At 41.5% G+C, this 12,516-nt stretch overlaps 1 protein-coding gene across 1 annotated transcript in view; it reads right to left on the bottom strand.

Moving 5' to 3' along the window:
• Positions 1-12,516, bottom strand: part of LOC144770057 (ATP-binding cassette sub-family A member 10-like) — a 1,719,125-nt gene that overhangs the window by 533,286 nt on the left and 1,173,323 nt on the right. Inside the window, exon 23 of the mRNA XM_078654288.1 lies at positions 5,923-6,036. Coding sequence (XP_078510414.1) covers positions 5,923-6,036 — 114 coding nt within the window. The remainder of the gene's footprint in view (positions 1-5,922; positions 6,037-12,516) is intronic.

The raw sequence follows: 12,516 nt of genomic DNA, 5'->3' as shown, positions 1-12,516 counted from the left end.
CCTACTGTTTAGAGCAGTGGTTCCCAAACCTTTTAGAACCACAACTCAAATTTGGGAAGGGCAAACTTTTGCATCCCACCTAGATTTAATGGACATGAGGTGGGTGATATTTTAATATAATATAACTAAAGCATCATGTTGTAGCCCACTGAAATGACCTCTAAATTTGCACAGACATACAGTTGTACTGATAAAACAAAACTGCACACAAACGATAATATCTGAAAATTGGTTTTCAGTGAATATTTATTATTTGTGCACCCCCAAGTAAAGTGTATTGATATGTTTTGATTCTATTAAAATACTTCCTTCACAGTTCAGATTTACAAGAATAAGTGGTGAATTTCTGCTTTCCTAATTGCTTTATGTGTACAGGTCATGATCGGGTATTTACATTTTGTTGTCTGTTACAACAAAATTGATATACTGCAGCCTTTCATTTCACACACCTGTACACTAGTATGATTGTCACATCATTTAATTTTCTTTTCTTGCTCTGGCTCAAAAGTGAGAGAAGTTTGTTAACAACAATCCACATGTTAAAAAAGGTGCAATTTGGTTGAAGGCATAGCCTGACATTTGACCACTGTCCTTGAAGCAGAAAATGTGACCAGTTAAATACAGAATTTTAATGCATCTTGCTTGAACTTTTGTGACACACTAAAAATTACGTCGCTACCCATCAGTGGGTAGCGACGCACAATTTGGGAAACACAGGTTTAAAGTCTTGACCACATGTAAGAACATCCATTCATAGACTGGACGAATTCTGGTTAATTTTGGGGCTCAAAGCTAACTAGATAAATAGAGGCTTATGTTTCCCCTGAGCCCTGTACATGGGTAACATCCCTCAACAAGTAGATATACAATAAGAACCACACTTATTTTAATTCCTTGGAGTGCACATTTATCATTTGTATGATGACCATAAAGCTGGAAACCTAGGCACGGTGTTACACCTGGCATCCTAGGTATGGTTTCCACTAAAGTGTTGCCTTCTGAAGCCCTGTTTTTAACATTTATGCTGACTTTGTTTTTGCTGGCTTTAGTCATCCAAGCAGGTGCTCTTAACTGAATACAAGGTAACACTGGGATATTCACACAATATCAATTTTTGATGTATTTATAAGTCCCTAGTAAATTGCTCCACATGTGCCTAGGGCCTAGATATAAAATGCTACTAGTAGGCCCGTAGCACTGACAGTGCCACAGTATTTAGTAGCATTATAAACATGTCTCAGTCGTGCCACTGCAGAGCCTGTGTGTTCAGTTTTATACTGCCAAATCACCCTGGCAAGTTAACCTACTTGCCTGTCAGAAACTTTTTTTTTTATGACATATAGGCCATCCCTAATTTCAGCCCTGGACAGCCCATGAGCAGGGTGCAGTGTATTTACATAGTATGACATGTAGTTTCAGTTTTACATGTCTCCATAGTAAAACATTCTTATATTCATTTTTCACTACTGCAAGTCCTATTTTTCCAATATGATAACACTGGGTTGTCTTATTACAATTTATAAGTGTAATTTCGAATTGGTAAAATATAGGACCCCCACATTTGCTGTGTCTGGAATCACAATTTCAAAACAGAACTTATGATTAAGTTGATTTTTATTTTGTTACTTTGAAAATGCCACTATTAGAAAGTTGACAAGTTCTTACTGGAATGATTGGTGCATTCTGCCTGTCTCTGAAATACACGCATGGGGGGTGTAACAGCTGGCTTTCCCTCTAGGCAGCCACACACAAAGGAAGGGTATGTGTGACTGAGTGGTAATCTGCATGTTGATGGGTTATCCTGAGCATGATGGGAGGGAGGAGCTGACATACCTGAAAGGGCTGTGCCCTGTTCCTATACTAAGGATTGTATACCTTACTGTAGTGAGTCTGGTAACCCCAGAAGTGACAATGGTGATAGCTGCAATAATATGAGTGGTGACAGTGGCCAAAGCTTGTGATGTACTGCTTCTTCATCATCCTTTTAATGCTAATGCGAGGCTAATTCATGGTGCCAGTCTGTCAGCTGTAACAAGATCAGAGGTGTGTACAGTCAAGAACTGAAGACAAGAAACTCTGGGCACACAACAAGAATGTGATTATCAATGGTGAGTATCAGGACTAATGCACATGTCGATCCCTGACGCTACCATACAATACCGAGCCCAAAAGTATATTGTGTTCCCTTTATACATTTATTACCTTTGAGCAACCTGTCTTTCTAATTTCAATTGCTATATGGCTATGGTTGTTTTGACCATAAATCTCCCTGTGAGGATTTACTGGTTGGAAATAAATCATAAGGTGTAACTTCAGATACATGAAGTGTGGGTCACCCTAGTCTTAAGTAGTGGGAGCATCTGTGCATATTGTTATGAAATTGGTAAAGTCCCTTATAAGTAAATTCCCAATTGTAAATCTGTCACTTTCATCACATCATATGTACCTCAACTACTGCAGACAGTACACAGGTTCGAGACATTTGATGGACTCAAATGAACATAGGCATCCTCTCAGCTTTCAGTCCAAACAAAATTCTATAGCTTCACTCATGTGGACGTTTGCACAATGACTGGTTTGCAATTTCCGTAGAGCACCCAGTAGATGAGGGAATCCCTTGTAGCTGAGAATGGGAAACCTATGACAAGAACTTTTCAGAGCCAAATTAAGATTTGCAAGGTTTCAGGGGTACCCAAATTATTGGGTCTGGAATCACCGACCTTGGTTAGTAATTGTTACTCTGTGCTATCATGAACTCCATAAACTCAGGCACACGGAAAGACCCCTGCCCACACCACGCCTTCAACCTAGGATGGAAGAAAGTCTTCCCTCCACTCACTTTTATCCTCAACACGATCATCAACACTGCCAACTTCCCGGAAACATGGAAATGCAGTGAGCCACTCCTAAAAAACCCCAATGCAGAACCCAACGACCTCAAGAAGTACCTCCTTATCTCACTCCTCCCATTCCCTGTAGAGGTCCTTGAGAAAGCCATCAATCACCAGTTCACAGACCACTTAGAGGAACAACCTCTTAGACACCTCCCAAACCAGCTTCCGATCCAACCACAGCACTGAAACGGCCCTCATAGCTGTAACGGACGACATCAGAACTATCCTCTGTGCTTATCCTCTTCGACCTCTCTGCATCCTACAACACCGTGTCCCACGACATCCTGGTCAACGGACTTCATCATATTGGCATCAGCAGCAACGCACTCAAGTTGATCACCTTGTTTCCACAGGACGCATTCAAAGAGTTCACCTACCACCCTACACCTCTGAACCCAAGGATGCCATCTGCGGCCTCCCTCTGGGGCTTCTTGCACAGCCCCACTCTCTTCAACATCTGCATGACTCTGCTGGCCAACATCACCCACAGCCACGGACTCAGCATCATCTCATATGCAGAAGATTACCAACTCATCCTCTCTCTCACTGGAGAAATCTGTAACACCAGAGTCAACTTAAGGAATGCTATGACCATCTTTGCCAACTGGATGAAGATTAACTGCCTGAAACGGAACACGGATAAGACTGAAGTGCTCATCTTCGAAGTAGCTCCTCCCCTTGGGACGACTCATGGTGGCCCCTTGCTCTTGGACCTGCACCGGCCCCCAACACCCATGCCAAGAACTTGGGCATCGTCTTGGACAGCAAGCTCTCCATGAAAAGGCAGGTTAATGCAGTAACCTCCACAAGCCTCCACATCCGCCGAATGCCCTGCAGGATTTTCCGGTGGATCTCGCCCTGCACCAGGAGAACAGAAACGCAGGTCCTCATCATAAGCTTATTGGACTACGGAAACACAAGCTGTGTTGGAATCACCAACAGCTACTGAAATGACTCAAGACCATAAAAAATGCAGCAGACAGACTCATCCTTGATCTCTCAAGACGATCAAGCATACCCCCCCCACATTAGAGACCTCCATTGGCTCCCAAACAAGAAGAGAGGCCACTTCAAACTACTCACTCACTTACAAGGCACTCCATAACTCTAGACCCTCCTACATAAACATCTGCATGACCTTCCACCAGCCCAACAGATACTTCGACTCAGCCCACCTTTCCCTCACACATGTCCCATGAATCCATCAGATTCGCAGAGGAGGCCGATCCTTCTCCTACCTCGCTACCAAGTCCTGGAATGGCCTGCCCCTCCACCTCTGGACTTCCACCACCTTCGCTGACTTCAGGAGAGCAACCAAGACCTGACTGTTTAACTAAGTGGCACATCTTCAGTGCCTGAATACTCCCTTGGATGATAGGCCATGCTATACAAATCCTGCTGATGTGATATGATATGACAACATCCAGTCATGCGGTATTGTACCCAAATGGAGAATAACCATCTCGCTGAGAATTATGGACTAAATTTAGCTTCAGTAATGCTTTTAATGGTATATCAAGATAGACAGAATGCAATATTCCAAACATGGGGCAGAAGGAGAATCTTCTCCAGTGTAGGAAGCTGACCCAGACAAGAGCACAAAACTAAGATTGCTTGGTTAGATAAAGTTAACAGTGAGTCAAATTTTAATCTCAAGTTTTTTTTATCAGTGCAAACACTAAGTGGATGTGCCTCTGGTATATCAGTCCTTGTGGGCACCAGCAAGATATAACAAAAATATTCAACAGGTGCTTTTGCATGCAAACATCATTTCTACGTGGTACTGTTTGCATGTGTTGGCACATTCGAGGTCATATCAATTTGCTTTGCTAATTCTTTTTAAATACTGTAGGTTCACATTGCGTTGACTCATTGATTACACTTTCTAAACTATATACACTACCAAAATACTTGCAATGGTTACTGTTCAAATAGTGTTTAATGGTTCTGACTCTGACAAAAATTACTACTAGCTGTTCTGGAGGAATAAAACAATTTCACATCTGAAAATAGACGAGACGGAATGGTGTCTCTTGTGCATTCTCCTTCATTCTGAAGCACTTTGTTCTAATCTTTAGCACACACAGTATTTTAGTATGCACAATCAGTATCTGCTTTCCAATTGGTTAACCTTAATGGTACAGTGGTATGCAAGAATCATTCACACCATCTGTCAATGAGATGCAGAATCTTATAAGGTTTGGGAAAAGACTTTAAATGAAGATTTTTGGAATGGTGTTCCTAAAACAAAAACGTTTGTGGAGGATCTCCTACCTCTCAAAAAGACAATGCTGAGATTTAGTCAGTGGAAATCACCAAATATTTGTGTCTGTTCCATTACCCTATTTATGTTCTACAGCCATGTATACACTCCGAATCAGGTGGACCAGATATCTAAAACAAATTGTTGGACGTACCATCCGAGCTAATTAGACTGCATGAATAACTGTCTGTAATTTTTTTTCCGATTTCCAGCATCTGTCAAAGTCTGCCTATTCCCCTAAACTGGGACCAAATTTGACCGTTTCCTTGGTGTAAAAATATTGCTATCATTAACTGTTTAGGCTATGTTGAGTTTTTCTATATTACTTTACTCTTTCAATAGTAGAATTTTTTTTCTAGATATAACAGTAATAGAGTCTTTGTATTTTCATAATTATGATTGTAGGAATTTCTATGTCTATGTATTTTCATAATTATGATTGTAGGAATTTCTAATGTAATTTAACACATTACTTTATTGATCTGCACAAATTAACATGCATAAATCGGTTTCATTTAGACTACAGACAACAACCGCAAGTATGCATCACAATAATCACATTTAAATAGTGCTGACAGCTTTGTTTTTTAAAAGGTAGTTGTTTGCACTTAAAAGGCCATCAATATAATAGATTGATAACTAAACAAGTTGATCAACATAATGAATGATTAGCTGTATAGTTCACGATCCAGCTTCCCAAATTATTATGCTGAGTATACAAACAGATAAACATGCATCCAAAAGCATAAAGTACAGATTGATTACCTTGTTATCATATACACTACTCATTCCGATGTAAGGCGGGATGATGGCACCAAGAATTCCCATGAAAAACGCAGAAAAGGCATAGATTGCGATCCAAAAATAACGCCCAATGTCCTGGTGAAAAACACAAGAAAGTCTATATCATGTGTTAAGTCATGTGTCATACATGAAGCAACTGTGGTGGCATAATGCATGTTCGAACTGAAAATACATAACACCAAAAAAAGGGACACTGTTCCTAAGGCAGGGCATAAAAATTACCCAACTGCCCTAAAGAAAGGAAATAATGTGTAAAAAGAAAAAGACCCCTAGGTTAAGGCAGACCCACTCGTAAGGGGGAAGAACAAGTCTTGCCTCTTGTTGCCCTCACACACCCCAAAGGGGTGTCATGCTTCATCATCGGGCATTTACTCCTTGTAGGGCCGGTGCTGCAATCCCCTACGGTTCCCCCGAAGGGTCACTTTATCGGAGATCTTTTCAAAAAATGCTGGATGGTGCATGTGGGTGTGTGGGGTGTGGGTCCTATAGTGAGGGTGAAAAAAGTGCAGAATACATACAAATATTTCCGAGGTTGTTGATAAAAAGATATGGTTAAATCAACCCCCGTGGGTAAAATATTTCCCCAAGCTGTTCAATGTGCCAGGATATAGAAAGTCCCTGTTTAATACTCCAGGGTATAGTAAGTCGACATGTTTCGCGCTTAGACTGCCACAAGAGTCAATAGCACTTCATCAGGACTGAGAATTATTAGGTGATGTGCACGTTAAAACAAATATAAAAACAATTAACCTCAAAGTAAGTAAGGGTGGGCCAAACTACTGTATGTCCTACAGCGTGGATAATGGTACACTCCTGATTAGGTACGGGCGTCCATTGTCTCCAGTCAGTGGAGTTATTTTCCCGAGAGTGATGGGTTTTCTCAGGAGTGGCCTCTACCATTATTCAAGCTGGAGGACATACAGTAGTTTGGCCCACCCTTACTTACTTTGAGGGTAATTGTTTTTATATTTGTTTTAACGTGCACATCACCTAATAATTCTCAGGCCTGATGAAGTGCTATTGAACCTTGTGGCAGGCTGTGCGCGAAACATGTCGACTTACGATACCCTGGCGCATTGGACTGGGACTTTCTATATCCTGGCACATTGAACAGGTTGGGGAAATATTTTACCCATAGGAATTGATTTCACCTTATCTTTTTATCAACAACCTCTGAAATATTTTTATGTATTCTGCACTTTTTTCACCCTCACTATAGGACCCACACACCCACATGCACCATCTTGCATTTTTTGAAGAGATCTTCGATAAAGTGACCCTTTGGGGGACCTGTAGGGGATTGCAGTGCCGGCCCTACGAGGAGCAAATGCCCGATGATGAAGCATGACACCCCTTTGGGGTGTGTGAGAGCAACAAGAGGCAAGACTTGTTCTTCCCCCTTACGAGTGGGTCTGCCTTAATCTAGGGGTCTTTTTCTTTTTAGACTTTCTTTCCTTTCTTTAGGGCAGTTGGGTAATTTTTATGCCGTGCCTTAGGAACAGTGTTACCTTTTTTGGTTTTATGTCATATTTAAGGAGCATGGATACTGGACCATAACTAGCTCCTTGGTGCTCTCTCTCTTGTTTGGTTCACAAACTAAAATTACAACAGAGAAAATTGTCATTTGCATGATTCAGTATGTTGAAGATTTCAAATAATTTTGTTTAAAAAGTCAACTTTTTGAAAAGCAAAGTCGTGCTGATATACAACCGACTGAAGCTAAAAAGAAGTTGGATAATTGGTTTCAAAAGTATATTTGTATCATATTTATAAATGACTACTTTACACCAACCACTTAAAATGTATATTCTTCTGACAGACAGCAGCTCTGCAAATTCTCTCTAGATGATAAATGGGGCTCGTGGGAGACTTCGGAGCTTGCAGTAATCACAGGATGTTCCACCAAGTTTGTAATGACAGTCGAAAGCAGATGCTATTGGTGATGCTATTGGTGTCTGTGGCAATAGCAACATGCCTCTACCACCAGATACAGTGGATGACTCCTTCCTTTTATAACGGTCAATATATAATTCTACATTTAAAGTAGATGAACAGGAGATCAGAGATCTTCACTGAAAGTAAAGTCAGGGGCCGTGTAGAATTTTTAAGGAAGCACCCGATATATGGTCTGCAATCCCAAACAATAACATTCAGGATTTTCAGAGTATCATGCTGAAATTTAAGGCGGTGTGGGATATTTTATTAGCATGGTAATAAGCTCAACATTATCCTTCCAAAAATAACAAGATACACTCACAACTTGTGTAGCAGGTATTGATGAAGTAAGAACCCCCTAATTTACTGCAAATTAAGCATAGCATATTTTTCCCTGCAATAATGTCCTTCCTGGGGTGACTATTTCGATCAGAAGAGGTGGGGAAAACAGCTTCCGGATATACAGGCAGCCATTCTGGACTACTTAGCATTCTTTTGATGTACTGTTTGCCTACTTGGAATATCAGGGGCCCTAGGTAATTGTAGATGAAAAGAAGAGAAGTGCAGAAGACTACCTGTTAGCTTGTATCACCTAAGTCATGTAGAACACATTGTTGTGAGAAGTAAGGGAAATGGAAACAGAATGTTCACAATTCCAGCTTTGAAGACTCTGAACATGATGCTGCTCTGGACCTTCCTGAAAAGAAGTGCATTTTAATTGGTGTGTGCTGACACTAGTTTCTGCTCACAGCTTGTCTGAGAAAATGGATAGTTGGTTGACTGGGGTGTTAGCCCTGGTCAAGCAACAGTCACAATCTGTTGCAGGGTGAACTAAAAAAGTCCTCAAATTAACCTGTGCTCAAACCCAGGGTAGCTTGGCACAAAAAGCAGTCAGGCTTAACTTGGAAATAATGTGTACAGTATTTATTCAGCACACAAACAAAACACATTAAAAATCCCAAACCAATTTAGAAAAATAGAGTACATTTTAATAAAGTATTTGAAATCAACATGGCAAAAATCAAATCAGTAGAACCAGCGTGCTGCATTTTTTAAGTTTAAGGTTCAGAATAGCGCCTAAAAGGAAAAAAGAGCTAACTGCGGCATATGGTCAAGCTAGACCGGGGCATAGTCAAGGTGCGGTTTGGAGACAGAAAGTGGATTGGGCATGGTAAGGTAGAAAAGGTAGAAGCTCAGCGGGGCAAGGGTGCAGGAGTGTCTGAGGGGGAGCATAGTCGTTGGATAGTCATGGTATGAAGCTACGTTGAAGATTTTTACCTTCAGACAAAGTAATTGAAATGGAAGTCAAAAATCTTCAGCAGGACAGAGCAGAAGGATGTAGTCGCCGACAATTCCAAGAGTTCAGATAACCCTTCGGAGAAAGAGCGCCGAAGCAGATTTGCTGCGGAGGAGGAGAACGTAGTGGAGAAGCTGTGACGTCAATCCGTCCGATGATGCACCTCAGGCGAATAGGAGAGCAGGTTTGGCCCAGTCTCCTCCTGGTTCTTAGAGCACTTTTTGGCAATATTTTGTTGAAGTCCTCAGTTTTGGGAAATGGCCATCTGGGCACCTATGGCGCCACAGACAAGGGTCCAGGTGTGGATGGATACCGTTTTAGAGTGTACGATTCACTCAGGCTGGGTCCAGTTGCAGGTACAAGGTGTTGGGAGCTTGTTATGTCCTTGTGGTTCAGAAGAGGAGGCCAGCAAACTAGCCCTTGGAATCACTTCTGTAAGTCCTGGGTGCAGGTGAAGATGCAGGGTTCAATAGCAAGGCTGGTCTGTGCGGGCTCAAGGCAGGGTCAAGGCAGCAAAGTTGTCCTTCTGGGCACAGCAGCAGTCTGGCAGAGTGCCTCGCAGACATCCTTTCTACAAGTCCAGTAGTGAACTGAAGCATCGGTCTGAGAGTCCTATTTATATACCCTGGGGCCCTGCTCCTAGAAGATGAGAGAAGTTTCCAGAGAGGTTCTTTGAATTTCTGGGAGTTTCCTGCTTCCCCTGCCTCCTAGCAGGCTGCACTGAAAATACAGGGTCGTCAAGGGTATTGTTAGGAGACAGGGCACCACATATTCAGGTACAAGTCGTTCTGTTCTCATCTCCGCCTCGTCCATCTTGCCAGTGGAAGGCTGTTTAGTCTCTTCTAATCCCACTACTGTACCACTGTCTGGGAAGCTTCACAAAGTCCTAACTCTCAGTTACACCCAGTTATGTGACCTAAGGCAGGCTGCAATTTTTTTTAAAGTTGCAAACCTTTCTGTTACACTGTTGCACTCCAGTAACTAGCCGAACAGCTATGTAGGTGAAAGCCAAAATACTTTATTAATTTAAAACATTTTTCATTCACATAATCCATTTTTAATACATTTGAGTCCATGCTTGCCCTTGTTCATCAGTACTTTCTGATCATACACAAAAGCAAAGTGATTTATAAACTTAAAATGCTCAAGAAATGCCCATCTGGGACTTTTTCAACAGCACATTTCAAATTCACAACACATTCCAGATGACATTAGAATTCACCCAATGCATTTTGGGCAGGACAGCCCTTCATCAGGGGTAGCTGTAACATAAAACAATCCATCAGCTAACATACTCAGTCTCCCAACATTTTGTGTGTCAATAATCCCTTTAAAACTATAAATATGCTCTGCACAAAATCAATATCAACAAACCCACCATAACCCTAAATCCACCACCTAAACTACATATGCCCAAAGATCCAAATCAGACAATGTATTCACAAAATACAATGCAGATAAATACATACCCCAACACCATTCCTACAGTGCCTCCCAGCTTAACTTCATCCATGTGAATCAACTGTGAAAAAGCCCCGTAATTTAGTTTGTCTAAAACAACCACAAATAAACATAAATCAGTCAGTCTTCACAGGTGCAGAGGGTTTAAACTGCACATTGTGTTTAAGTGGATGGGTTCCACCTGGGGCGTGGAGTAACGGTCAATAAATAACCAGTTGGTTTAGAGCACAATTCGGTTGGTGTCAGACAACCAAGATTACAAGGTCACACTGCTGGTTTTGGTGCTGAAAGGGGATGGGTCCTTGGGTCTCTGGAGGCTAAGGAAGGGGGCAGTGCAGCCCTCTCCCTCTTTATATAAATTTGAGCCCTGAGGCTGTTAAAGGCATTGAGAAGGAGGCTGCAATTATAATTGAACAGTGCGGCCCAGCCAACTGAACCGCCCACTGGTTTGCAGAAATGTTTGTCGATTCTTTTTTGTTTGTTTATTTTTAGCCTGGTGGGAATCCTTCTGGGTCCCAGGTGGTAAGGGTAGCCCTACCCTGCCCCCGTACATGTTTTTCATTACACACTTTAGGACAGGAGACTAAGGGCCTGAATAGGAGTTTGGCGGTCCGATGGACTGTCAAACCCACGGTGGTGTTATGGCTACTGCCGCACCGGCGATCCAACCACCATATTATGACTTTGGCCTTTGATATGCTGCAGCTGCTGCAACCACTAGGTATCAATGCTCCCTCATCGGTGGCACAGCGGTCTGATACTATAAAAAAACAACAGTCTCCTCTGGATATATAAGTATGTATGTATGTATGTGTATATATATATATATATATATATATATATATATATATATATATATATATATATATATATATATATACATACATATATATATATATATATATATATATATATATATATATATATATATAAATATTCACTGAAAAAAACATAGGTTTCACACCAGCTATAGTTAGCTGGAAATTTTACTCGCATAAAACCATTGAAATTCCCGCGTTATAGTTAGTTGGACTCACTATAACTTGCGCGTGCAATGCACTGCTGATGACGTCACATATTACATCACTCATGACATGGTCAGTGACATCACTCATGACATCACTGATGACACCATCCTTGTGACAGAGTGACAGAGCTCCTTTCACTGTAATGTAACCCTTGAAACAAATATTCAAAAATAGAAACTAAAATATTGAAAAAAATGGAGAATAAAAAATGTTCCAAAAAACAATAAAAAAAATATAAAACAACAAAAAGAATAAAAAACTGTTCTTTTTAGAACTACCTTTAATTTATAAAAATAAACCTATAGTTTTAAAAAATCTCTGTCAATCTTTTTTCTGCAGGGTACGCGTACCGGTACGCTTCCTGGGGCGCGTACCGGGCGTGCCCCCCGCGAAAATCGAAAAAAAAAAAATTGCCCCGCGGGACCCTTTTATGGCCCCCACATCAAACCTAGGGGGTCAGGGGGGGTGTACCCTGCCCCCTTTTGGTCATTTCCCCCTTTGTTTTTTGCCACCTCTTGTGTCTCGATCCTACCGAGACACAAGATGGCGGCCGCTGCGCACTGTTTCGAATGTTTACAGACACCCGATAACCAATCAGCTTTCCGTGCGCAAGTCGCGTAGCACGCCCGGTGCGCTCCCCGGAACGCGTACCGGGGCGCGCTTACAGATATATATATATTTTTTTGAACTCAAATTACTCAAAATCCTCTGGAGCACATATCTTGAGACATAGCAAAGGCACATTGGGCTACCAGTCCCTACAATTTTGCCAAGTTTGGTGAAAATCCATTCAGCCGTTCGAGCTGAAAGTGAGTTCGACCGCCCTATGGAGAT

Source organism: Lissotriton helveticus, chromosome 7 (assembly GCF_964261635.1).
Source record: "Lissotriton helveticus chromosome 7, aLisHel1.1, whole genome shotgun sequence".
NCBI classification, from domain to species: Eukaryota; Metazoa; Chordata; class Amphibia; order Caudata; family Salamandridae; genus Lissotriton; species Lissotriton helveticus.
This window is presented reverse-complemented; position numbering and strand designations above follow the sequence as displayed.